This window comes from Dipodomys merriami, unplaced genomic scaffold, assembly GCF_024711535.1.
Source record: "Dipodomys merriami isolate MVZ:Mamm:240054 unplaced genomic scaffold, mDipMer1.0.p SCAF_15, whole genome shotgun sequence".
NCBI classification, from domain to species: domain Eukaryota; kingdom Metazoa; phylum Chordata; class Mammalia; order Rodentia; family Heteromyidae; genus Dipodomys; species Dipodomys merriami.
The window spans coordinates 23,676,535-23,702,866 of NW_027202826.1; the positions used below are offsets into that span (position 1 = coordinate 23,676,535).

General features: G+C 41.0%; 1 protein-coding gene across 7 annotated transcripts; it reads right to left on the reverse strand.

Annotated features, from left to right (window-relative positions):
* Nucleotides 1-951: 951 nt before the first annotated feature.
* Etnppl (ethanolamine-phosphate phospho-lyase) lies at nucleotides 952-19,487 on the reverse strand. 7 transcript variants are annotated; one of them, XM_070022436.1, is made up of 15 exons: nucleotides 19,279-19,293; nucleotides 18,463-18,547; nucleotides 17,538-17,656; nucleotides 17,164-17,323; nucleotides 15,591-15,665; nucleotides 13,984-14,074; nucleotides 12,621-12,737; nucleotides 10,648-10,730; nucleotides 9,803-10,028; nucleotides 8,218-8,372; nucleotides 7,179-7,268; nucleotides 6,836-6,966; nucleotides 4,308-4,375; nucleotides 2,382-2,578; nucleotides 952-2,223 (listed from the first exon to the last, which is right to left on the reverse strand). In XM_070022436.1, the coding sequence occupies exons 3-15, from the start codon at nucleotides 17,590-17,592 to the stop codon at nucleotides 2,004-2,006; spliced, it is 1,668 nt and encodes a 555-aa protein (XP_069878537.1). In that variant the 5' UTR covers nucleotides 17,593-17,656; nucleotides 18,463-18,547; nucleotides 19,279-19,293; the 3' UTR covers nucleotides 952-2,003. The 7 variants fall into 7 exon arrangements, with proteins under 7 accessions (XP_069878537.1, XP_069878536.1, XP_069878535.1 ...); XM_070022435.1 differs by lacking the exon at nucleotides 18,463-18,547 and having other exon boundaries at nucleotides 19,279-19,487; XM_070022434.1 differs by lacking the exons at nucleotides 18,463-18,547; nucleotides 19,279-19,293 and adding an exon at nucleotides 18,145-18,453 and having other exon boundaries at nucleotides 2,430-2,578.
* Between the last annotated feature and the right edge of the window lie 6,845 nt (nucleotides 19,488-26,332).

Here is a 26,332-nt window from a genome sequence, read left to right on the forward strand (position 1 = left end):
GGACTTTTCCTAGTGAACATTTTCATGCCTGTCACTGATTGATGAACAACATTTTGCTTTTTTGCTTGTGAGTAGTTAAAAGCCAATTCATCAAAAGCACTGTGTTTACAGCATTTCATTAGTAGATTTGACTATCCGTGTCAACTGATTCCTCTTTAAAGCTTCCGATCAAAGGGTACAGAAGCAAAGGCACTGGGTGGGAGTCAGTCATCAGATGCCAGTCGTGGCATGGCTTCTGAGCACATGAGGCATCTTAGCCAGTTTCCTAACATCTGTGGCCCCCACTTTCTCCATCTGTGAAACATGGGGCTGAGGCCAGGCACTCACACCCTTTGGGGTGTTCTTTAAAGGAAAAAAAAAAACAACAGAAAAAGACCCAGAGAAATATAGGTCCCATAGTTTCCCTTATTTGCAATAACTAGTATACATCTAGGATAATCTTACCAGACAAGCAGAAAAGGCCAAAAGCTATGTACATATGACCATAGAAGATGATGCTAAGCGAAATAAACCCCAACAGGTTTTTTCTTTGCTGCTGCTTTTAATGTACTATGTGATTTTTTTTTTGTTCCTTTTGTATGCTCTTCCCCAATGGTATAATCCCTGTTGCCACTCTATTTGATTTCTAATTTGGTGAGGGGAGGGGGAATGGAAACAGCAAAATGCTGAAACAAGTATACGAGTTGACCCATTGTAACAATGAGATGTATAAGACACTATGTTGAAAATGAACTTTACAACTTGGTAGGGTGGGGTGGGGGGAGTGAGGAATTGTAGAGGTGGAGAGGGAAGGTATGGTAGGGGAAAACAAAGGAGGGGTAATAATGCTCCATAGGAAATGTACTCATTACCTTATGTATGTAACTGTAACCCCTCTGAACAGTATCTTTACAATAAAAAATTACAAAATAATTCCAGACAGTAGAAATGAAAGACAATGAAAAGCAAAAGTGAAAAGTAATGACAAATATATTCAACTCTATAATATTGAGGTGTGTGTGTGTGTCTGTGTCTATGCCAGTCCTGGGGCTTGAACCTGGGGCCTGGGAACTATTCCTTTTTCATTCAAGGCTAGTATTCTACAACAGTTGAGCTTCTAGCTCCAGTATTTTGTGGTTTATTGGAGATAAGAGCCTCACAGACTTTCCTGCCTGGACTGGCTTTGAATCTCAATCCTGAGATTTCAGCCATCTGAGTAGCTAGGATTACAGTGTGAGCCACCAGCGTCTGGCTTTGATTCACTTTTTAGTATTTGCTTTATATGAATTTTTTTCTCAAATGATTTTCATTTTATCACCCCCCAATTCAACATTCCTTGCAAGAGTAAACATTTACTAGTAAACATTTTTGTTTATATCATGGTTTTTTTTATTGTAGTTCATAAATACTCTTACATCCTAAATCATTAAATTAATATTTTAAAGAACTCTTCAAAGTTAAGGCATCTACTATACTCAACTTTCTAATTTTAAATATTACAACATACGTAAAGATGCCAATTTTCTATTTGCAAGCTTAAATTTGGTGGAATAAATTGGGTAACATCAGAAATTCCAAGTAAATTAACAGGGTAGAGGCATAACTAATCATGTTTGTTTGTTTGTTTGTTTTCAGTACTGGGCCTTGCACTTGCTTGGCAGGCACTCTACCATTTGAGCCATACCTACGGTCCTGTTTGGCTTTAATTTTCAGATAGGGTCCTGTACTTTTTGCCTAGGGATAGCTTGGACCTCAAAATTTGCACTTATATTTCCAGTGTAGCTGGAATTACAGATATTTTGCATCATGCCTGGTATCTTGGTCAAGATGGGATCTTGCTAACTTTTTCACTCAGGCTGGCTTGAACTATGTTCCTCATGATCTCTGCCTCTCTAGCCTCTGGGATTACAGATGTGTAAAACCACAACTGGCCTCTGCTAAGAATTGTGACAGTTTATTACTTGGTTTATTCTTGTTAAGTCATTTACCTTTTTATTTATAAGTCTAAACTGAATGAATACCCTTCAAGGGTACAATAGGGTTATTAAGAGATGACAAACTCCCCCATTCTTTACAACTCTGAACATCTGTCTTGCTTTATAATGTTCATCTATCGTGTCTTGAGAGCTTCTTACTGAGTGGTGCATGCTTGCTTGAGCACATGCCATTTCTCTTTCTGCTGGGATTTTCTGTGTGGTCAGTGGTGTTATTGCTGAGTGGGTCTCCATGTTCTTTCTCAGGCATCTGCAAGACAGGCAACAAAACTTCCACAGCTGTCCTCTGCCCCTACCCAGTCTCTGCAGGAGAAATGAACAGTCTATGCCCACCAAAACCCCCAGGGAAAATGGGACAAAACCACACAGTTATTCCTCACTAACCCCTTGTTAGTGCCTTTAACAGACCTTGGAAATGCAAGGTCAACAGAACACCTCCAAGTTAAAATCTCATACACAGGCATCTGTGCGAACTCCAGGGTGAAGCTTCTTGGGGTGAACTTTTGGTGTTTGAAAGATCCTTGACAGTGCTTGATAAATCCATTGTGCACCTGTGACTCTGTCCTGGACTTGATGAACATCTCTTCCACTTCAGATGATAGACACTATATGCCATTAGTGGAGATGAAAATGAGTACAGCCACTATGGAAATCAGTATGGAGGTGTCTCAAAAACTAAGAGTAAATTTAACATAAAATCTTGCTATGCCACTCCTGGGCATACTTCTGAAAGAATGTAAGTTAGCATACAATAGAGATCAATAGAGATGCCTGAATACTTTTTTTCTGGCAGTACTGGGTTGCAACTCAATGCTTTATGCTTGTTAAGCAGGTGCTCTGCCATTTGAGCCACTCCCTTCATCTTGTTTTGCTTTTAGTTATTTTACAGGTATGCTCTTGTCTTTTCACTAGGCTAGCCTGAACTGTGATTGCCTTACCAATGCCTCCTGCTTAGCTAGAATAACAAGTACACACCAACATGCTTAACCTTTTGGTTTAAGTTGGATCTCATTAGCTTTTTGTTCTGGTTGGCCTTGAGCCCTGAGCCTTCCAGTGTTTACCTCCTGAGTAGCAGGGATTATAGCTATGAGTTACTGTGCCTAGCCAACAGTCACAGCTCTTATGTTCAATTCCCAATAGTAGCTAAGTTATGGAATCTGCATAGGCGCCAATCAGCTGAAGAATGGATAAAGAAAATGTGGTATATGTGCACCATGGAATGTTATTCAGACAAAAAGAAGACCAAAATTGTTATGATAGGACATCCTGTGAGATAGATAGACACACACACACACACACACATACACATACACACACACACGTACTCATATATCACAAAATAACAGATTTCCTGGGTTCCTACAACTGGTTTGAGTAGTGTGAAGAGACTGGAGCAGTTAGCAAATCATTTGCTCTCGCCCTAACAGCCTGGTGAACAGGACTTTGTTGTCTTCTCTGGCCGTCAGGCAGGCTCTAGGCACTGAGTGTTCTTTCATGCATCTAAGTCATAAACAAATAACAAATTATGCAATGAAGCCTCCCTAGTTTTTGTTGTTCTGTTTCTCAACCCCAGGGTATTCTTTCTCATACACTGGGCAGCTCGGGAGGAGAAGGAGCAGCCCCTGTGCTGGAAGTACATCAAATGTAGAAACTAGGCCACCGGGGCCGGATGATGCCAGGCCCCTGCTGCTGGTCAGGCTTCCACTTAAGCTCATTTCTGAATGGAGCTCTCATACTTTGGAGCCCCACAGCTAATGTCCCTGCTGATGGTGAGCCCGGGGTGCTGTCAGATGACCCTCAGACCAAAAGGGAAGGTGCTTTCTCAGTCCCTTTCTTTCTATTGCTCTCCGTATTTTAAACTTATTTGCAGACTACAGGAGATTTTTTTTTTTGGGGGGGAGTCCGGTCATGGGGCCTGAATTCTGGGCGCTGTCCCTCAGCTCTTCAGCTCAAGGCTAGCGCTCTATCACTTGAGCCACAGCATCACTTCCGGCTTTTTTCTTTTTTGCTTATGTGGTGCTGAGGAATTGAACCCAGGGCCTCATGCATGCAAGGCACTGAGCCACCTTCCCAGCCCCAGGAGATTTTTTTTTTGTATTGTTTGTTTGTTGTTTATTTTATTAGGGGAATGTATAATCTCCTAAGAATACTATTTTGGCTTTCTCTCAGATGAGATACTGGTTTTGGAAATTTAATCCTGACCTTAAAATTGCAAAAATTAGTTCAACCTTAGCATGCATTAGTTTTTGTTTGGTCTATCACTATATATTTTCTTTTTGGTAAGTTCTCAAAACTTTAAACTTTTCCCCTAAAACTACAGTAGTGGAGTCTTACCTTTGTTCTGCATGGAGTATTCGCAGAGATTGAACTTTCAGATTCACTTCCTGTTGCTTCTTCTAAAACTAAATAAAAGTATCACAGAGAAGACAGAATAACATGAAAGCAAGAATGAAATTTAGTATCTCTAGGGATATACTTAAAAAAGCAATCAAAAGGCAAGTATGTTTTCAACATAGTGTCTTGTACATCTCATTGTTACAATGGGTCAACCTGTATCCCTATTTAATCATTTTGTTTAGAAAATAATCTTTATCATTCACAATCGGCATTTAGCTCCTTTACCTATCTCCAATTCATGCTATTTAAAGGAAATTCTATTTTCACCCGTGTTTGTGTGTGTGTGTGTTTGTGTGTGTGTGTGTGTGTGTGTGTGTGTGTGTGTGTGTGTGTGTCTATGTACACGCGCGTGCGCGCGCCTGTGCATGCGCTCACATACATGCTGATATCAGCATACGTGCTGATACTGGGGCTTGAACTAAGGTCTTTCACTTTTGATTGGCTTTTTCTGCTCAAGGTTGGCACTCTACTACTTGAACCACAGCTCCACTTCAGATTCTTTCATGATTAATTGGAGAAAAGTCTTTGAGATTTGTCTGCTAAGGTTGGCTTTGAACCTCAATCCTCAGATCTGAGTAGGATTATAGGCTTGGTACTGGTACCCAGCTGGGTTACTTTTAATAATTCTTAGCTCTGAGAATAACATTCAGCTCTGAGCCAAAAAGAAAGAACCAGCTATGAATTACAGGTTGATGCTTAAGTTTCTAAACATCAATTATCTCTGCTAAAATGATCCCTGGCTTCTCAGCCTTCCCCTAACCTCCAAAGCAGAGGAACCATCAGAATCTTTATGAAGATTCAACAAAGCAATCACAAATATGAACTAAAAAATATGTTCCAACAGTGCTCTATGATTTTCAATATAGTTTTATAACACTGAGTTACTTTTTAATCTTATTTATGGTCAGAGCAGAAAAATAAGTGGAATGAATTGCACATATGAAAAATTCTTAATGATAGGCTATAATTTTGAATGACATATGGAGGTCCTTATAATTGGAATAGAACTCACAGTACTAAGGGTTAAATTTAGAGCTCAGGGCTTCATTCTTGCTCAGCTTGCTTGGCTGACACTTAGCCATTTGAGCCATACCTCCAGCCCAGATTTTTGTGGTTAATTGGAGATGGAGAGTCTTGAGAAATGTTTTTCCTTGGTTGGCTTTGACTCTCAGTCCTCCAGGTGAGTGCTCGGTCTTCTGAGTAGCTAGGGTTACAGGTGTGAGCCACCCATGTCTGTCTAGAACTAAAATGTATTAATATGTTTTCAATATTATTTATTTTTTTGTTGTGGGCCTGGAACTCAGGACCTGGGTGCTATTCCTGACCTCTTTTGCTCAAGGTTATTGCTCTACCATTTTTTAAAATAAGTTTTTTTTTTATTGTGAAAATACTGTACAATTACATTTACATGAGCAAGGTAATGAGTACATTTCTTATCAAGCATTGTTGCCTCCTTTGTTTTTCCCCTACCATCCCTGCCCTCCCATCTCCACAACTACTCTCCCCACCTCCATCCCCCCAGCCAAAGTTGTAAAGTCAACATAGCGTCTTGTACATCTCATTGTTGCAATGTGTCCATCTGTACCTAGTTAAATAATTTGTTAGCCACAGCTCCACTTCTGGTTTTCTGGTGGTTTATTGGAGATGAGTCTCCCAGACTTTCCTGCTTGGGCTGGCTTTGTATCGAGCCCCTAAGAACTCAGCTTCATGAGTGGCTAGGATTGCAGATGTGAGCCATCAGTGTCTGGCTTATTTAAAATCTTAAAGAGCACAAAGTCAAATGATTCGACATATAGTAAAAATAATTAAGACAGAATCTGTAACTTTTAGTAAAAATATTTCAGTTATCTTAACTGTCTGGTTCTGAATCAATACACACTGTATTTGTGGTGTGTGATACAGGGAAGATATTTTGTTTTAAATATCTATTTTTTTCCTGTGGTAAAAATGGTAAAATAACACATTGGTAGCTGGTGTATGGTACACATCTGTAATCCCAGCTCCTGAGAGGCTGAGACAGTTGGATCAAACTCTAAGAGACGAGTGGTGCTGGGAGAGATGGGGAGACTGATGGAAGGGATGACCTTGATCAAGATGCACTGTAGTCATGTGGTGCTGGGAGAGATGGGGAGACTGATGGAAGTTAAGTGCACTGTCATCATAAACTGACAGGTTGAATTGAAATTCTTTTGTACAACTACTTACAGATAATAAAATTAATAAAGGAGTTCAAATCCAGCCTGGGTAATAATGAGACCTTGTCTCAACCAACCAACCAACCAGTATGCTATGTCAGTAAAAATTTAGATTTGAAGTCATGTGAGCAATAGCTGAGTGGGTTAAAGGGTCCATGTAGTTAGTTCTAACTGGAAAGTTCTCCATTTATTTCTGCCTCACTTCCATGGGGGGAAGACAAGAAGCCAGGGGAGAAGGCAAAGAGACATCTTTCGGGTTTGTGCACCAACCTGTCAGGATACCATCAAGTTGGTCCACCATGAACTTTGCATCCTCCTCTGTGAAGCACAGGGGTGGTTTGATCTTGAGCACGTTTCTGTGCGGCCCGTCAGCACTGAGGAGCACTCGGCTTTCTTTCATTCTAATGAAGGCAGGAAACAGATGGGAGGGCATACAATGATAAAAGGAGTACTTATGCACATGAAGCTAGCACAGACAAGTGTTCTGCATCCAACATGTCCATGTTTCTAAACTGCTTGGCTTAACTTTATCTTTTTTCTTTGAGAGGTAAGAGGGGAAAAAGCGAACATTCAAGGGGGTCAAGATACCAAATAGATGTGGAGGTGCATTTACTTGTAGATGATGTGTTGAGCTTCTGCTGTGGCTGGAGTTCTTTTCTCCTGGTCCTTCACTAAGTCAATTCCAATGAAAAGGCCAATGCCCCTGAAGAAGGTGGAAAAAGTTAATATACACACATTCAGTCAACAATACAATGCACTGTCACAGAAAATCAACACTGTCCCCAAGCAGTTTGTGTGTGTGGGTATGTGCGCGTGCATGCACGTGTGCATGTATGCTGGTACCGGGAATTGAACTCAGGACTGAGCACTGTCCCTTAGCTGGTTTTGCTCAAAGTTGGTGCTATAGCACATTAATCACAGCTCCACTTCCACCTTTTTGATGGCTTACTGGAAACAAGAGTCTCATGGACTTAATCTGCCCAGAATGACTTTGAGTTGTGATCTTCAGATCTGTCTCCTGAGTAGGTAGGATTACAGGTGTAGAGATTGGTGCCCTGCCCAAACATGTTTTAATTTGAAGTGAATGTGATGTCTCTAATTGATTTTTAATGAATCCAAAATACTAACTCTGTCTACAGTTGCTTTTAGCTTTTGGTTTCTGGGGAGCAGTCAGTACTGGTGGAGTTTGAACTCAGGTGCTTGAACTTGCTAAGCAGGTGAATTACTGCTGAGCCACAGCTCATGCCATTTAATTTCCCTATCTATTCATATGCTTGTAAATAATTATATATATTAATATATAGAAAAGTTCATATATCTATATACCTACAAACATAAAATATCCACAGTTTTAGGATTGCATTTAAGTAATTTTCCATGAATCATTTAGATTTAAATTTCTTCCTTTTATCTCTCTCTTTGGGTACTAAAATTATTCTGGCTTTATAAAAAGGAAAGTAAATATAAAAATCAGGAAAGATATATACTCACATTTAACTGTGCTGATACCTAGGTTCTGCATTAAGATTGATTTTTGCTTTGTCTGTTTTTCAGTGTTTTCTATAATAGGTTTCATATACTTTATTTCAACTATATATGATAAACACTTTGGAAAAATGATTAACTAGATGATAACTTTGAGATAGACATACCGAATATCTCCTATCAAAGTATGTTTAGCCTTCTGTCTATTCAGTAACTCAATAAGATAATTTCCTACTCTTGTAGCATTTCCTTGAAGGTCTTCATTTTGAATTACATCTAGGACAGCCAAACCAACAGCACAAGATACTGGATTTCCTCCATACTGTAAAGGAGAAAAAATAATGAAAATTTAATAGGTGAATTAGTGGTACTGCTTTATCTCTGAAAAATCTGGTTCATATACATACCTGAATCATAAGCCTATGTATTTCACAAATACTGAGAAAATATAATTTTAGTAGAATTTTTTTAATATGTTAATTTCTCAGACTTGGAATATAGCATTTGTGTGGGGTTTTTTTGTTTTTTGTTTTTTGTTTTTGTTTTTGTTTTTTTTTGCCAGTCCTGGGGCTTGACTGCAGAGCCTGGGCACTGTCCCTGAGCTTCTTTTGCTCAAGGCTAGCAATCTACCACTTGAGCCACAGCACCACTTCCAGCTTTTTTTGTTTATGTGGTACTAAGGAATCGAATCCAGAGCTCCATGGATGCTAGGCAAGCACTCTACCACTAAGCCACATTCCCAGCCTGGAATACAGCATTATTCTATCCATCAGATCGAGAAAAATTCACTCCAGATTTATGTTGCATAACTAGTATGAGGGACTATTGAGGAATTTATTGATTCATCTAAACAATAAGAAAAAATTATACTGTGAATTAAAGATTTCAGAGTGTGGCTCAGTAATGGAAATCTTGAGGAGCTGACTGAAAACGTCCCAGCAAGGACTTTTCCCCCCAAAATGTCCTTCGATTTGCATTTTACTTTAGCTACAACAAGTGCTGTTATACTGTTATGCTGAGCAGTTTACCGTGATTTTTTTCCTCAAGCCTAAAGCGTATTACTTTTTGGGGAGTAAAGCCAAGGAAATACATATCCCAGAGATAAAAAGTTAGTGTCTTTTGTGACAATTGAATAACATTTACAGTATTGCATCATCTAAATACTTTAAATTCATCTATATAGATATAGATATCTATATACCTATATATTTATCAAAGAGACTCACACTGTTAATGAAAATATAACCTCTGAAGTTTAGGAAGATAGCCATCTATCACTGGAAAAATTATTAAGACCATATTAGGAAGAGGAAAACTGTACAAGAAAAAGAGGAATTAGCTCTTGCAGGCTCATGCCTGTAATCCTAGCTACTCAGGAGGCTGAGATTTGAGAATCATGGTTCAAAGCCAGCCCGGGCAGGAAAGTCTGTGAGACTCTTCTCTCCAATAAACCACTAGAAAACCGGAAGTGGAGCTATGGCTCAAGCGATAGAGTGCTCACCTTGAGCTGAAGAGTGCAGGGCGCTGTGTGCAGGGCACTGTCCCTGCACAGCGCCCAATCCCAGAGTTCAAGCCCCACAACTGATTTAAAAAAAAAAAAGGAATTATACTAGATAAAATCTGACTAGATCAAAGTTTGACTTCAATTCTGGGGTAGCTAGCTGGTACCTCTGAGCCTTATTCTTTATTATTTGGCAAAAAGTATAAGAATATACTTTCCTCTCCAGATTAAAGTTGTAGACCACAATTTACCGTATTGAAGTATTCCATCCCAGAGTTGTTGAAGGCTTCTGCAATTTCTCTGGTCGTCACCACACATGCTATTGGATGTCCATTGCCCATTGGTTTCCCCATGGTGACAATGTCTGGGACAAAGTCTTCCCCATGCATTTGGAAGCTCCAGAAATATTTCCCAACGCGGCCAAAGCCTACCTGGACTTCATCAGCTATAAACACTCCCCCTGCATTGTGCACGTACCTGAAAGACAAAGATGTTTTCATGCCTACGGGACACCAAAATTCCCCAAACTTGCGGTCCCGCAATCCTAGCTACTCAGGAGGCCCAGGTCCTGAGTTTGAGCCCCAGTACACACACATATACAAAATGACCTGAGACCTTAATCTGCCTTAGTGATAGTCTAGTATTCAAAACCTCTAACAGACTCTACAATATAATCACATTATTTCTAAATGAGACACCTTTCATTATTTGATTTGTGCTGCTTAATATATACTATAAGGAGGTATTTTAAGTGGGAAAAGAAAGACAAGTGGTTTTTTGCAGGTTTTTTTTTTTTGTTTTTGTTTTTGTTTTACTTTTCTACAAATTCTTTAGGCTTTGGTACCACCAGCCAATGAGAAGGGATTCAAGGCAAGGCTTTAGAAGACCGCTTTGCTGGTCTGTGAGTCAATACTTTATTTGCTGGATCTTTGGAAAGGTCAGAGTAGCATCTGAGAGTCCTGAACAGACAGAAAGCCAGTAGTGCCTGTTTACCACCTAGCCTGAAGTACTTTGACATTTTAGCCATTAGTATTGGCCCTACAGAATTTTCACAGTGCCCTCAGACTGACCAAGGATGCATAGGGAAAGGACATACTCCGCCACTTTCTGGAAGTAGCCTGCTGGAGGAATGATTTGGCCACCACAGCTCTGCATCGATTCAGCAATAAAGGCAGCAATCTAAAAAGAAAAGATGGAGGGGGTAGTCAAAGTTCACTAGGTTCCCCTCATCCGCTGTAGAAGAACATTTCTTATAGGATAGTTGATTTTAAAAGTAGCCAAGAAAAGACCTACAGTGATGCCAAACAGGCCTTTTGATTAAAAAAAATAAAAGATGCCGGTGATAGAGAAGCAACTGATGGAAAAGCACTAGTGTCAGAAGATCTAGGGTACCAATAAAGCTATCAAGGGACATGGAGAGGAGAGGGTGAGTTCTACCTCTTCATAATTACTTTAAGCTCCGTGGGGGTAATTAGAATGTGCTGCAGAAGACTGATGTTTTGATCGGTCTTTGATGTGACCATCTAAAAAGTTACCCAGGTGCCTGTTTTGAAGTTCAGTAAAATAGGATTGCTAGAATGGGCACTGAGCAAATGGAAGGGTGGCCTATGGCCTATACCATAAGTCAATCTACTATATTTCCGGGCTCTGCCCTGAGCCAAGGCTTACCTAAACAGGTAGGCAACTCAGATGAAGTTGTCTGGATGGAAAGGCAGAGAAAGAAGGAAATGGATCACCATGACATAAGAGGACAAATTACATGAAGAATATGAGATAGGAAATCAACAGACCCAAGATCTCAGACTATTCCTTAACAGTCAAATTAGTTGGGGTTAAACCATTCACTAAATAACTAAAGAAGTTATTTAGTGTGCTAGCTATAGAATGAGGCTGTTGGACTTGAGAGATTTTTGATGTAATGTTTCAAGACTTTGCAAACATGTCTAACACTCAAACATCTGCCTTCTAGTTGCTCATTGCTTCTAGCATGGGTAACGAGATGGTATTAATGCAAGTGCTTCGGAATATTACAGCTAATATTCTTGAAAAATGCTTTGCATCCTCCTCCTGTAGCAAAGGTAACACATGATGTGTTTTTTTCTTCCTGAAAGCATTTATTTACTGCATTGTAAAGAGGTATAGGCTGTAAGAAAGGGAGACTAGAAAGCTCCTTTCAAGAGAGAGAGAGCTTTAGGTCTACATAGGCATCAAAGGAAAAGAGAAGGAAAGAGAAAAGGAGGAAGAGGAGGGGGAGGAGAGGAGGGAGAGGAAGGGAGAAAGGAGGAGGAGGAGGAGCAAGAGCTTAGAAATGTGAAAAGGCTCACCAGGTTCAAAAGACAAAATATTTGGATCTTTGGGCAAAGGAAATAATTTTTATTCCTGTTGATCTTTTTTTTTTTAGTTGCCATGTCTGTCGTCAGTCAGTTGAAAGGCAAAGTATTACAAGCTGTACTAAATATCTGCATTGCTAACCCCCAAATGCGCTGAGCATTGAATGTTAAGCTAAAGACAGTAAAGACCGAAGAAGTGAGATCCCTTTCCTGCTCTAGTTGAAGATTCTGGTTCTGTCTTCTAAGTTCAGGCCCAGTCTCAAGGATGTTCTTCTGTCTAACCAGGCACAGACCAATCTTAGGTTCTGGCTTTTTGAAGTTTGAAATAGAACCGAGGCTCCTTTGTATATCTGGAGATCTGTAAAAGTCCTGAGGCCCCAAGGCCACTCTGGCTCTTCCCCTCACCATCCATTAACACTTCACTTTTTCTCAATTGGAAGAGTTTGTCCCTGTCCTATCACCTTTCCTAATGCTTTCTTCTCCCATCCTCTGGACCAGGCCCTGCACCACTGAGGTCAGAAGTAGGTCACCAGCCCTGGAAGGAGCATACAGTTGCATTTCTAGGATCCCTAAAGGTGACCAGTCTTAGTGGCATGACTGTAACAATGCACTTTTTGAAATATGAACCAAGTGGCAAAACACAACAGAGAACTGAAAGGAAAACTTAAACTGAAAGGAAAACTTCTCTTCTGACTGGTGTATTGCAAGCAATGTCAACCATTTAATAAAAGATGCCAACCTTCCTTCCACTGTTATGAGCTGCTTCAATAATTTTCTTCACTTCCTCTGCATAGGCGCTGGCTGGGTCTGGGTGATCGTCTCTGTATTTTCCCCTGTAAGTATCTGGAGTTGGTGCCTAAAAACATCAAATGATGTCATTTCTCATTATTTATCTCTTTGACAAACTTAGAGGCATTATCCCTGAGGGCATGTTAGAAAGGTAACCATGCTGACTTAAGTGACTACACGTTCTCTTGTTCTTTTCCTCCACATTTCTGACTGCCATAGAGATCTGATATCTTTGATTGTGAACAGGAGCTTGGTTTTGCTTTCAGACTCTTATAAATCAAGACTTTAGCCCTATTCCTATAAAAAGCAAATTTAGATCAACAAGTGCAATATAAATGTACATTTTATGACTATAAAAATGTCAGTGAATGGAAACTATATTAATGATTCTATATTGAAAAAAACCCAATACTTCACCATAGCACAAAAATATAATCATTCAGAAATCTAGAGGGGGACTTAGTTTTGATAGCAGCTCTTAGTCTTGAAGGAGGTAGTGATGTTTTCCTTAGAAAGTCTACTCATCTGGGCTGGGCACCAGTGGCTCACTTCTATAATCCTAGCTACTCAGGAGGCCGAGGTCTAAGGATCGCAGTTCAAAGCCAGCTGGGGAAGGAAAATCCATGAGACTTTTATCTCCAGTTAACCTCCAGAAAACTGGAAGTGGTGCTCTGGCTCAAAGTGGTAGTGCTAGCCTTGAGTAAAAGTGCTCAGGACAGTGCCCACGCCTGAGTTCAAGGCCCATGACTGACAACAAAAAAAAAAAGTTGTCTCATCTGGGATATAGCTCAGTGGCAACTCACTTTCCTAGTATGTGCAACGTCCTGGGTTCAATCCCCAGTACGAAAAAGGAAAAGACAAAAAGGTCTACTGATCATTTACATGAACAGAGCAAATGAATGCCACTATTTTGACTACTTGGTTAGCTTAATAGGTACTTTTTGACTTAATGGACCTATAATTCAGCACAGAGCAAGTTATTTGTTTTAGCAGTCATATAGATGCAGTTCAGCTCAAGATTTGAGTTGGAATCAGTTGTAGGAGAAGCAATGGTAGACCAAAAAGCAAGAGAAATAAAATGATACTTGGAATAACATGATACTTTTAAACTAACTTAACTACTGTGACACTCATCAATGAGCCTTAAGACATGTTCTGTCATTCTGTAGCCCTTCAACTTGAGCAAGTTACATACTGGTATAGATCTTCATTTCTTTTTCTATGGTTTTGTTTCAATGTAAACGTTGGGCTGAATCATCTTTAGACCTCCATCTAGTGCTAGCATTCTGATCGTAGGATACTAAAATACTTACCACATGCACAAATTCTTTCTTGACATCTTTGCCCTTCTGAAATTTATATGGGCTGATCTCAATTAAAGATGACAAATGACCATGGTAAGCACTAAAAAGAAAAAAGAAAAAGGCTCCAAGAATGATACTTTTCTAGCATGTAAACTAAAGTGCTGCATTGACTCATATGCAGCCATCCAAAGGAAAGCCCAACACTGGTGCCAGAATTAAAATCTAATTTTTTTTAATAGTAAGACTGCACATTTAGTTTATCCATTTCCTCTTACACCTGTAAGAAAACACATAGCCAAATAGGTGTCCTCAAAAGCAATCTCTTTGGGTAACATGATTTTTTTGTCATGGCTAAATTAGTCTCTAAATGTGAAAAATTGTTTTTATTTTTAATGCAAAATTCACATCTCCATAGAGATGTGATTTTGTAGGCTTTTTTTTGCCCAGGCTAGCCTGCAACCTTGATTCTGTCAATCTCAGCCTTCCATATAGCTTAGATTGACAGGTGTGCCAATGTGCCCACCTATGGTTTGAGAAGGGAGTTTTTCATGCACATTTCTGCCCAGGCTGGTCTCAAAATTCCACCCTCCTGATCTCAGCCTCCTGAGTAGTGAAATTACAGAAATGAGCCACTGGCGGCATCTTGCTTGATTTGAGATGTGCTGTTGGTGTAAAACATACCTTGGGCTTTCCACATGGTACAAAAAGAAAAAAGGGAAGTATTTTAGTACCTTTTGCATAGGGTATAGATTGAAACGATAACTTGGATGTCATTATTATCACCACTTAAAGTTGTTTATGTGGCTCACATTATATTTTTACTAGACTGGCTGAGTTAGAAAAACAGAACAGATATCTGAAGAGGCCCTAAACCACAGAACTAAGGAGTAAAAGGTGGCTATAAAGAGATCTATAGCAAATTTTGAAAAAAAGTACATAAAGTAATAATACTTTACATAAGATCAAAACAAAATACACTTAGAATTTTTTAATACATGGTGCAGAATGAGAATAAAAGAGAAATAATAGCCAGGTGACTCACACCTGTAATCCTAGGTACTCACCAGGCTGAGATCTGAGAATGGCAATTTAAAGCTAGCCAGGGCAAGAAAGTCTGTGAGGCTCCTATCTCCAGCTAATGACCAAAAAATCTGGAAGAGGACTTGTGGCTCAAGTAGTAGAGTGTTAGCCTCAAAGAAAAAAGCTCACGGATAGCATCCAAGCCCTGACTTCAAGCCCCAGAAATGGCACCAAAAACAACAACAAAAACATAAGCCTGACTCTTTCATGAAACTTAGTGATATATTTTATGGCAAAGGGGATTTTCCTAATGTGATTAATTCAATGGATTTAAGCTGATCTCAACACCCTACTGTATAATTTAAAAAATATGACTCCATTGTATGCATTATCCTGCCCATGTAATTGTAGCCCCTCTGTACAGTATGTTCTCAAATAAAATAAAATAAAATTTAAAAAAAAATTAAAAAAAAATATGACTCCAGGTATCATCCCTTCTCCACTTGGATCTATGGTGGTATCTGTGTGAGTAGAGCAGTATAATTTTGTCTCTAAAGACCTTCTTGCCTATAAACCTCAGGACTCCCAAGACTTACTGGTCCAGAGTGATCACATCTTCATGGCCCTGGAACTCACGAGCCAGGCGTAAGGCCAAGTCATTGGCTTCAGATCTGTTAGGATAACACAGGAGAGAGAGGAGGGGATCATGTGACCATGTTAGTTATGTTAGTGATCAGATTACACGAAATCAGAAATCCAGGGTCAGTGCTCAGGCCCTGAGTTCAACCTCCAATATTGGCATGAAAAAAAGAAAAAAAGTTCACTCCTGTTCAGCCCACCTGTTCAGTCTATCAGTTACTGTGAGGACATGAAGAAGTCTCCCGCACTAAGCCAAATCTCAAGAGGAGAAATGGGAAGCTGAGGGCCCAGTAGCTTGCCTGAAAAACTATGTTGCATTGACTCAATATTTGATTCATTTCTTTACCTATAAAATGAAGATCACATTTTATTTCTGTCTAGTTCAGAGAGACTATACTACCCAGACAAAGAAAATAACCATTTGTGGAATGTGCCAAGTGTTTACGTATTTTTACCACAACTCTGCAAGTGCTATCACTTCTTTGTAATGGATGAGGAAAGCAGTCTTAGAGAAGTTTAGCAACCAGAATAAAGGTGCACAGCTAATATGAGATATGGCTGGGACTGAGATTGAATCCCATATAATGGGAAGTACTATTCTTTCTGATACATATGCTGTGTCACACGGTAGGAGCTAGAATTTTTTCTGTCCAAGTGCCTGTTTGACGTGAGCATGTCATTTTAAGGGTAGCTGCCATTTTATAAGAAGCTATTTTAGTTATAAGAATTGTTGCTCTAGCTGTTCTAGCTGGGTGCTGGTGGCTCATGCCTGTAATCCTAGCTATTCAGGAGGCTGAGATCTGGGGATGACGGTCAGCTCTGGTAGAAAAAAATCCATGAGACTCTTAAACAACTCAGAAAAAGCCAGAAGTGGTGCTGAGGCTCAAGTGGTAGAGCACTAACTTTGGGCACAAAGAGGGTCAGCGCCCAAGCCCTGAGTTCAAACCCCAGGGCCAGCAAAAAAATATTCTAGGGGCTGGAGGTGTAACTCAAGTAGAGTTCCAGCTGAGTAAGAATTATTTGCCTGATTTCCTGCTTTGGCCAGGTGTCCTGGTTTTGTCTATTTAACCGGAAGCCAATGTCTAACCTCTGAAGATGGCTGAAGCGGTACTGAAGTGTTGTCTTCCTGTGCCTACTATGTAATAAACTCCTTTCTCCCCATCACCATGTTGCTTTATTGGCCCATAGTGATACGAGCCCAGACCTAACGTAGGACACCTGGACTTTGGGCCTGGAGTCTAAAAACAAAAGTTTTAGCATATTTAGGAGAGCCATGTATTTGCTGAAATTTCTTATGTGTGTTCTGAAAACATTATCTGCATCTGTTTATTGTCTAAAAGGTGAGCATTATTTGATCAGGTAGCATTCAGGTCATGAGACAAAGCAAATAAAAGGAGCCAGGTCAATGGTAAGAACATTCTCAAAACGTTTTAGATATTGATGCTCTACCCCAACACAAAAGCAAAAGGGAAGAAGGGAGGGAAGAAGTGGACAGTTTAAGGGGCATGGGGTGCAGAGCCAGAAACGTACCCAGAATTGGTAAAATAGCAGACTGAGAGCTTCTCTGGCAGGGTAGCAGACAGGCGCTTAGCATACTCTACCATGTTGTCATGAAGGAATCGAGAATTTGTATTGAGCAGCTCCATCTGTTTGAAGGCAGCTTTGACCACTTCTGGGTGACAATGGCCCACTACAGTTTAGGAGACAAAACACTAAGTGCCTAGGAAGTGAGTGGAATCTGCAACAAAAAATTAAAAGGCACGTTCTCGGGTCTTGCACATTTTGAGACAACCTGTCCAGCAATAGTGGAGCTAGTACAGCTAGTGCCAGCCCTGAGATAAGTATTGTGATAAACAGTGACATAAATACTGTCTCCTTCAAAGCATGACACACAGGACATTTACCATGGGCTACGTTGTTAATGCAGTCCAAGTACCGTTGGCCTTTCTCATCGAACATGTACTGCCTCTGAGCTTGCACTATTTTGATGGGATCCGCAGCAAAGAAAACTTTGCATGAGGGCCTAGAAATAAAGGAAATATTTTGGCCTGGACGATTCAGTATTTTTCCTTTTAGATGGGGGTTACTATCAGTTACATAAAGGGAAGAGAAAACAACCTGGGTGACACACAGTTTTCGTGTTTTCATTTCATATCAACCTGGAGCCTTTTGCCTTAATCCCTAAGTCATGCCACTGCTCATATTTCCTAAATCTTGCTATATTAAATTTGCTATCATTTGACAGCTCTGTTTAGAGATGTACGAACCAACTCACTCAATAGTCATAATCCCACAAACCTTTCCTTTGGGGAATCCCTTTCCCCACCTTTTTGAGTCTTACTATATGCCAAGAAACTATTGCATAATTTACAGATATTATCTTAAGTCCTCCTAACAATCAAGTGAACTGAAGACTGGGTAAAGGGGCACAGAAAAATAAATTGGATCAGGTTATACACAGTAAGAAAACCATATTTATAGTCCTTCTTCCAGAGAATTTGCTTTGCTAACCTTGTTTTGCTAAACCTTGCCAGGTTTTCCGTGAAACGGCATAAAACGGAAAACAAACAGAATGAATGGTTAGAAAAAGTGGGTGTGATCAGCGTAATGGGTAGGAAGTTGGTCATTTTACAAGAGAAATCTGTCAGTCTCTTCAATCATGTGCAAACCTTCCTGATGAGGTTAGGAGTTTCATCAGTAAATGAATCTGCCAGCATTTTCCTACAGGGCCTACTGTTTTTGTTTGTTTGTGGGAGGGTCCCTTGGTCTTCTTTTGCTCTGGGATCTGTTGCACCAGTTATTTGAATATTGCAGAAAATTGATTTTTACAGTGTTGGGGCTTGCAGTTGCACAATCAGTAATTCATGTCCATCTTTTAAAAACACCAACACTTCTCACTCCTATTGGCTTGTTCCTGTAAAAGTAGAACGCTATTTTATTGACGTCAATTAGAAGAGGCCTCTCAGACAACATGACACTCATATAGGACCAGAGATCAGGCCAGTCGTGTAGACTCCTTGCCTCATGAACTCATTCATAAAAGGACAAAGCAAAAAGCAGTCTGGGAGAGACATTTTAAAATCCAAGTGAGGGCCTTGCTGACCGAAGTCCTGACGTTTCCCGCAGAAGCTGGTTTAAAGTTTTGTTTTGGGTTTTTTTTTTTATAGCTAGATTAAAGCTTTCACTGATGAAGCAAGTATGCAAAACAAACAAAAAAGCATACAACTTGAAACAAAATTTGGAGCTTTCTTGTTTTCCTAGACATCATGAAAAATAGTTGAGTTGGTGGATTGCGGGCTTTGGGATTGGGTGGGTTTGGGGGTGTACTCGGCACCACCCTCTCTGCAGTGTGCAGGAGAGTACTTGTACCCCGTTCCCACCTAGGAGGGGTCCCAGGAGTGGGGCGGGGAGGGGGTGGGGTACCCGGCCAAGGCACCAAGGCCGGGGCGCCAATGCGCATGCTCAAGCGCAGCCTGGGGCAGCGCAGGGAGGCGCACTGGCAGGTTGCTGCCCTGGGAGCTGTCAGTGCGCTCGCTGGTCTGGCGCGGGCTCTCTCTGTCTTTTGCAGCACCCCCCCCCAACTTCCCCTGCCCTATCTCTATTGCCCCCTATTTGCACCTCTCCTCCGAGCTGGGGAGCCCTTACCCGACGTGCTTCTCCCTCAACGCCAGGGTGTCCTGCTTGCTGTACAGCTCGCACATGGCTGAGGGTCGGGGGAGGGAAGGGAGCTCCCCTTTCTGCTCGGGTGCGTCTCAGCGGCCAGGTCTTTCCTCCCCTTACCTCTCGTGGGGGCACCAGCCCCCCCACCTCCCTTTGCCCTGGGCGTCGGAGGTCACTGATGGCATCAACCAGCCTGGGTCACCCTCCTTTTAAGGGTTGCCCTGCCTTTGCCCTGCTCCAAGTCCCTCCCTCTCTTCCCCTCCTCCGCCTGGTGCCGGCTTGGCAAGTCACCCGTCTGGCCGCCTGGCCGGCCACCTCCGCCCCCAGACTGGCTGCCTGCTGTCCCTGCCCCTTCGGTGCCCACAGCTCCTCCCTTTTAACCCTCCTCTTCTCTTTCTGCCTTTGCCTGGTCTTGGCCCTTCCTCCTCTTCCATTCGATTTGCTCCATTTCCCTTTCTCAACTCTTTTGAGTGTATTCCTTTATTTTTTTTTTTAAATTAACCTTTTGTTACTATAAAGGCGATGTACAGAGGGATTACAATTACTTGAGTCGGGTAATGGGTACATTTCCTTTTGCACAGTGCCTTTTGTTCCTTCCCTCTCTCCCACTTCCTCCCTCCCTCTTTAATTTTCTTGTAAAATTTCAGAGAGAGATGCTCCCTGGACCTACAAAGAATCAAGTTTTCTGCATTAGGTAGGAATTTATCAAGCACTACACACAAGGAGCATATAACTGGGCTGTGACCTGGTGTTGCAGTTGGGAGGTGATATATAGAGCGTTGTAAATATTTAACAGTGATTATGTGTTTCGTTTCTAACACATTTCACGTGGCATATCTCGCCCAGCCTTCCAAACAGCATGTGCCTGGGGACAGAGGGTGTCCCTTAGTCCACGATCATTTGTCTCCCTCGGGGAGAACTTGGGGACTGTCTCTGGGTTGGTTGGTGCTTGACTTTCCCCTAAACGGATCTCACTGGAATCTCATGTGATGTGGACATTTAGAATCCTAAACTATTATAATGTTGCCATCTCACTTTTTCCCTCTGTTCTGTTGACCAGAGCCAGGAGGCTTAGGAAACATGTGGTCTACTCCAAGGCAGCTGGGGGAGAATTGGTGTAGAATTGGTGTAGAATTAAGACTAAATTATTTTATCTGCTCCATTTTGGTGTTATCAGAGAAAGCCTCATTGGTTTGTTATCAATACATTTGATAAATACTTGCAAATGATGTTCCTCTAGTAAGATTATTTATACTAATTCACTGCTAGAGGAAGAGAATTTTATGTTCTAGGGTAGGTGGAGAAATAGAGTCCTATGAGGAACAAGAGCCTGCTAAGAATTCTGGGTGTTGCTGCCAGGTACTGGTGGCTCTTTGGAGGCTGAGATCTGGGGATCACAGTTCCATCTCACTTTGAAGCCAGCCAGGCAGAAAAAGTCAGGGAGACTCTTTATCTCTAACCACCAAGAAGCTGGAAATAGAGCTGTGGCTTAGGTGGTAGAGTGTTAGCCTTGAGCAAAATAAGCTCAGGGACAGTACCCAGGGCTTGAGTTCAAGCCAAGGACTGGCACAAAAACAAAACAAAAAATTCAAGGTGTCCTAAACAAAGGATAGACAAGCACTTTGGAGACTTTCAAGAAATCTTGACTATGTCATCTTGGTCTAGTTCCAAACTTGAAAGATGCTGCTTACTGGATGTATACTCTCAAACCATCCTGGCCAGGCACACATACTTCCATGGTTTCTTATTCATCCTGTGCTTTGATCATTGAGGAAGAGTTTTAGGTTTTAGATGTGGCTAGTTTGAATTCTAGCCCAGCTTGTTTATGGAAGAAAGTGTGATTATTTTTTGTACTGAAAAAAGATCTCTGAGACTGTGAATCATTTCAAATAGGGCTTGACTGAAATCGTGATTTGGTGTTTCAGAGAAAGTCTCCAGAGCACTTTTCTTCTCTCTACACTCTGAAGTATATCCCATCATTCTCTTGGGTCTAGAACCCATCAATGTGCCATTTATATTCCTACCCAGACAATTCTTCTCAGTCCCAGACTCTTCTTATCCATTTTCTTTTCTCAGTCTTAAACTAGTCCAAAATGGAAGCTCTGATCCTCCCCATCAAAATGATCGCTCCAGTAAGTTTCTCATTACTAGCACTTAATGCACTTGCTCAAAATACCTCAAATGCAAACTGCCAGTTTGTTACTGCTGCCCCAGCAGTGGTCCAGAAGCCCCTGCCTCCCATCATCACTCCCACTCTGCATCTGTGCTGCCTCCTAGCAAGCTGCTAGCTATAGGTGGTTTAGAAGACTTCATAAAAAATATAAAATGTGTCATTCATTTTTTTATTGATTGTTGGAAATAACATTTTGGATATATTGGATTTAATAAAGATAAATCATTTCCCTGCTTAAAAAATGTGGCTGCTGGCAAGTTTAATGTACTTACGTCAGCTTCAGTTACTTTTTTTCTGTTGGACCACAGTATTTTAGAGAGACAAAGTGATATAGGTGGACAAACGATTTAACAGGATAATAGCTTTCAGTGTGGTATGTGCCTTGAAGGAAATAAACAGAGAAAGAGCTTAAGCCAGAAGCTTGGGAGTACTAGAGAATTCCCTTTTTCTTGTTTGTCTGTTCCTATGTCAAGCTATTTTCACACTTAGTTAATTCCACTTTGAAACAGATCTGCTGCCACCCTATTTTCACCTGTCACCTGTGTAGATCTCGCTTCCTGGCTGGTCTTATCCTTCTTTACCTTTTGCCAGCTTTCTTCTCTGGGCTCACCTTGGACCCTCACTGCATTGGTCTCGCGTGTGCTTAAATACTTCAGGGACTTTGCATTTGTTTGATAGTTCAAATAATATGTCACAGGCAGACTCAGATCATTCTCTCACAAATAGCTATCAATGAAAATAAAACTTCCAGGCACCTGTGGCTCATTTCCTGTAATCCTAGGCACTCAAGAGGCTGAGAAAGTATCTGAGACTCCTATCTCCAATGTGCATGGAAAAGCCAGAGGTGGAGCTCTATAGTGGTAGAGAGCTAGCCTTCAGTGGAAAAGTGCAGGGACAATGCCCAGGCTGTGAGTTCAAGCCCTCAGTGCCAGCACTAAAATGAACAACAAATAACATCCTCTTCCTTCCTCCAAACACCAAACCTTAATCTTTCCCCTATTTTCCTTGTCTACTTAGCAATGTAACCCTCTACCACAGTGCTAGGGACATGGTAGGCTTTGATAAAGATATGCTAACTGAATATATGACATGGAAACACATTTCAGTACTTGATACTTTGATTTAAAGATGAAAGTTTTAATGAGCTATATAGCCATCAATAATGTTTGGTCTTATTGGCTGCTCACTTGTATCTTTACCATTTCTTGGCCACTTAGGTTCATTTTTATGGGGAAGCAAATAACAGTTGCTTTAAGAGCAGAGCATTCCCCCAGTGTTTAACTTATTTCACAATTTGGAATATATAATATTAACTCAGTGGAAAGGACAATCATTAAATCAAGAACTGACACATTATTGCAGCAAGATAAAAATGGATGAAAATCAACATCCTTTAGAAGGCTTTGTTGAAAAACGAAAGTTCTAGGAGACCTTTGGGGGGTATTTTCTTACAGCTTTCTTTAGTATGGTCGTCAGAAATGTATGTGGTATTGTTCCTCCCACCTGCAGAAGTTGATGTTTGCTCAATTTTGGTCTTGACCCTATTGATCAGCTCACCCTATTGAGTCATAACCTGTAGGTCAGATTTCTCAATAGGTTATGCTTGGCCGAATGAACCATATATGTGCATGACTAACATGGTGGCGGGGGTGGGGGGAGGTACACTCTCACAGACTAGGGACAAGAAGAATTCCATCAGTAATCTAATGGAAACTGAGTGGCAGGTTTTGATTTTCTTAATAAAATCATGCACAGGTGGATGAGTTTTGTATGGTCAGGACATCAAAGACTTTCCATCCCATTATATAATACCGAAGATGGAATGTTGGCAATCCGCACTATTTCCTGTTACCTACCCTAACCTCCCTGCTCTTCACAAGGACTCATCTTTTCTGAAAATACTTCATCATCTGTGATGAATGCTGGGGGTGGCAATTTTTCCCACATGACATACGATGTTCAGAGAGGGTCTGTGTGCTCCACACAGAACCTTGCATCAACCCTGATGCTTGACTTGACCTAAGAATGTCACCTCATGCATATACTGCACATGGCTTTCCTCATTCTCATCCAGAGGCCCTTCCATGCCTTTGGAGGTAGCCACTTACGGAGCCATTGGACTACACCTGTGTGTACATTTGTATCTGATGTCACCTCCTGTTCCCCTCCTACTTCCATCCTGACATGTTCTCCACAGGCTAAGCCCAAAGGAGCCTTCTAGACTAGAAACCACAAAGTGTTGCAGTTAAGCAGCACAGCACAACACTCTTGACGATTGGTTGATTGCTCTCCTGGTAGCATGGATGTCTGAGCTATGGCTTGTTTCTGTCCACTGTCCCCAAAGGATATCACACCTATTTGAAGCATGATTTTGATGGAATGTGTATCACATTGGTACCATTGTAGAGCTGGTATGTGAGATTGGCATATGCTTAGATGCTCTGACATGTCTTCCAGTATTCAGACAAGCAAGGTTGGTAGTAATAGCTCCATTTTCAGAGAAAGAACTTGTGATTCAGAAGGTTGTATATTTTCTCAAGGCTATAAGGCTCTTTTGGGGGTGGGGCAGAGACAGGACAAAAATCCCAGGTGCTTTACCCCATATTCATACAAGAAGGATCAGTAGATGTTCCATTGGATGGGAACCCTCTGACCTTGAGGGTCACCTTGCCCAAAGCCACCTTTGTTTCAGAGGTCAGCTCTAGGCTTCTCTAGTCCACTCCCAGACAGGCCATTCATTCATTTGTTCTGCATACATTAGTTCGTTTTGTGTGTGTGTGTGTGTGTGTGTGTGTGTGTGTGTGTGTGTGTGTGTGTGTGTGTGTGTGTGTGTGTGTGTGTGTGTGTGTGTGTGTGTGTGTGTGTGTGTGTGTGTGTGTGTGTGTGTGTGTGTGTGTGTGTGTGTGTGTGTGTTTTGATACTGGGTTTGAACTCGGGATGAATGATGCCCCTTAGCTTTTTTGCTCAAGGCTAGCACTCTACCACTTGAAGCACTTTTGGTTGGTTAACTGGAGATGAGAGTCTCAAGGACTTATCTGCCTGGTCTGTCTTCAACCTGAAATCCTCAAATCTCAGCCTCCTGAGCAGCCAGGATTACAGGCATGAGCCACTGGTGTCCTGCCATCCCTTTTTTTTTAAGTCTCCTTTTCTAGACTTTAATTTTCTTTTTCGAACAAAGGGACAATGAGTCAGCTGATGGAAGAGAATAGGGCTGCTAAATTAAATGTGGAAAAAAGGCAAGTGTTAGGCTTTTAAAAAGCCTGTTCACCTAAGATATGTATTCAAATGTTCTTTTCTTTCTTGTGATTGTTTCTAACACATTTATAAGATTATTTCTTTGTTGCTTTGCATGTCCCTCCCCACAGTATAACCCCTGCTTTCACTGTATTTGATGTCGGTATAATTTGTGGAGGGGAAGGGGAAAAACAAATCGTTTAAATAAGGATACAGGTGGACCCATTGCAACAATGAGATGTACAAGTCGTTGTGTCGAAAATGAACTTTACAACTTTGGTGCGGGGGGAGGAGGAGGGGGGGAAGGATGGAAAGGGATGGGAAGGGGAAACAAAGGAGGAGGAGGCTACAATGCTTGATAAGAAATGTACTCATCTTGCCCATGTAATTGTAACCCCTCTGAACAGTATTTTCACAAAAATAATAAAAAAGCCTGTTCAATTTTTCCATCCACAGGAGGCCACTGTAAAGTCATCAGCCACTCCGTGTGGGCTCTGTCTTGGTTTTTCAAAAGTCCCGAACCCTAACTTGAGGTTAGCTGAGGACTTTGGGTACCTGGGTCCCACCTTGACACCCTACCTTTGTCTCTGTACTCTCTTTGTCCTGCCATCCTTTTACTATAATATAAAAGACATCTGTATGAATAATAGCCACTGGCAAGAGCAAGGGCATCTGCAAGAATACTAGAATCTTTGTTAAATGCTATCAGAATGTAAAACCCTTAGTTGGTGCTTAGAAACAGGGAAGAGAACACCAAAACACTTTTCCTTTAGCATCAGAACCATTAGCTCAAGATCTATTTACTATTCCTCCTTGGTTTCCATCATAACACTTCCTTTGTGTCGGTCAGTACTAAACTCTTCCTTTGTGTCAGTAATGTAGAATTTATTTCTGTTGGCCTGGTTATTTTGGTGGGCTGGTTTTATGTCTGCAGATTGAATATGCCTTGAAGGCGGAAGCCTTGCCATTTCTTGTTCTGATGCTTAGCCTGTGCTCTGTGATGGAATTCTTCACTTACACATAGTATGGAAGTTGAGAATGGCAGATAAAAATATAAATCATTTAAAAAATATAAATCTGTGTGTGTGTGTGGTGTGTGTGTGTGTGTGTGTGTGTGTGTGTGTGTGTGTGTGTGCGCGCGCACGCTTGAACTTGGGGCCCGAGTGCTATTACTGAGCATTTTTTTTCCCTCAAGGTTAGCATTCTACAACTTGAACCTTGGCTCTACTTTTAGCTTTTTGCTGGTAAATTGGAGATGAGAGTCTCATAGACATTTCTGCCAAGGCTGGCTTCAAACCACAATCTCAGATCTCATGCTCCTGGATAGATAGAATTACAGGCATCAGCCACTGATACCCCTTTCAATGTAAGAAAACAATCTTACATTAATTAGTTTTAAAATTGCTATCAAGTTGATGAGTGACTTTGTAAAATGCAATATTACTATTTTTAAAAGCACTGACACAATTTTTTTTTAAATAAAGGATTTATTAACACTTAGGCAAATCCTTTTTGTCTGCTTTCCTGGAATTAAGATATTTAAAAGTTCGTTTTTTAAATTGAAATACAAATCTTTGTTAGCAGCCTGATTTATAGATTTTTATCAAGTGCAGCCTCCCTTTGCATTTATGG

Bases quoted from the DNA above. Each gene is read 5' to 3' on its own strand.
- Etnppl (XM_070022433.1), bottom strand. From the start codon at position 18,260: ATGACCAACTTCCTACCCATTACGCTGATCACACCCACTTTTTCTAAC. The intron at 15,666-17,163 runs GTACGTTTCTGG...TTATCCTAACAG, and splicing joins TGCTATTTTACCAATTCTGG to ATCTGAAGCCAATGACTTGG. The intron at 4,376-6,835 runs GTTGGTGCACAA...ACTTTTATTTAG, and splicing joins ACTTGATGGTATCCTGACAG to TTTTAGAAGAAGCAACAGGA.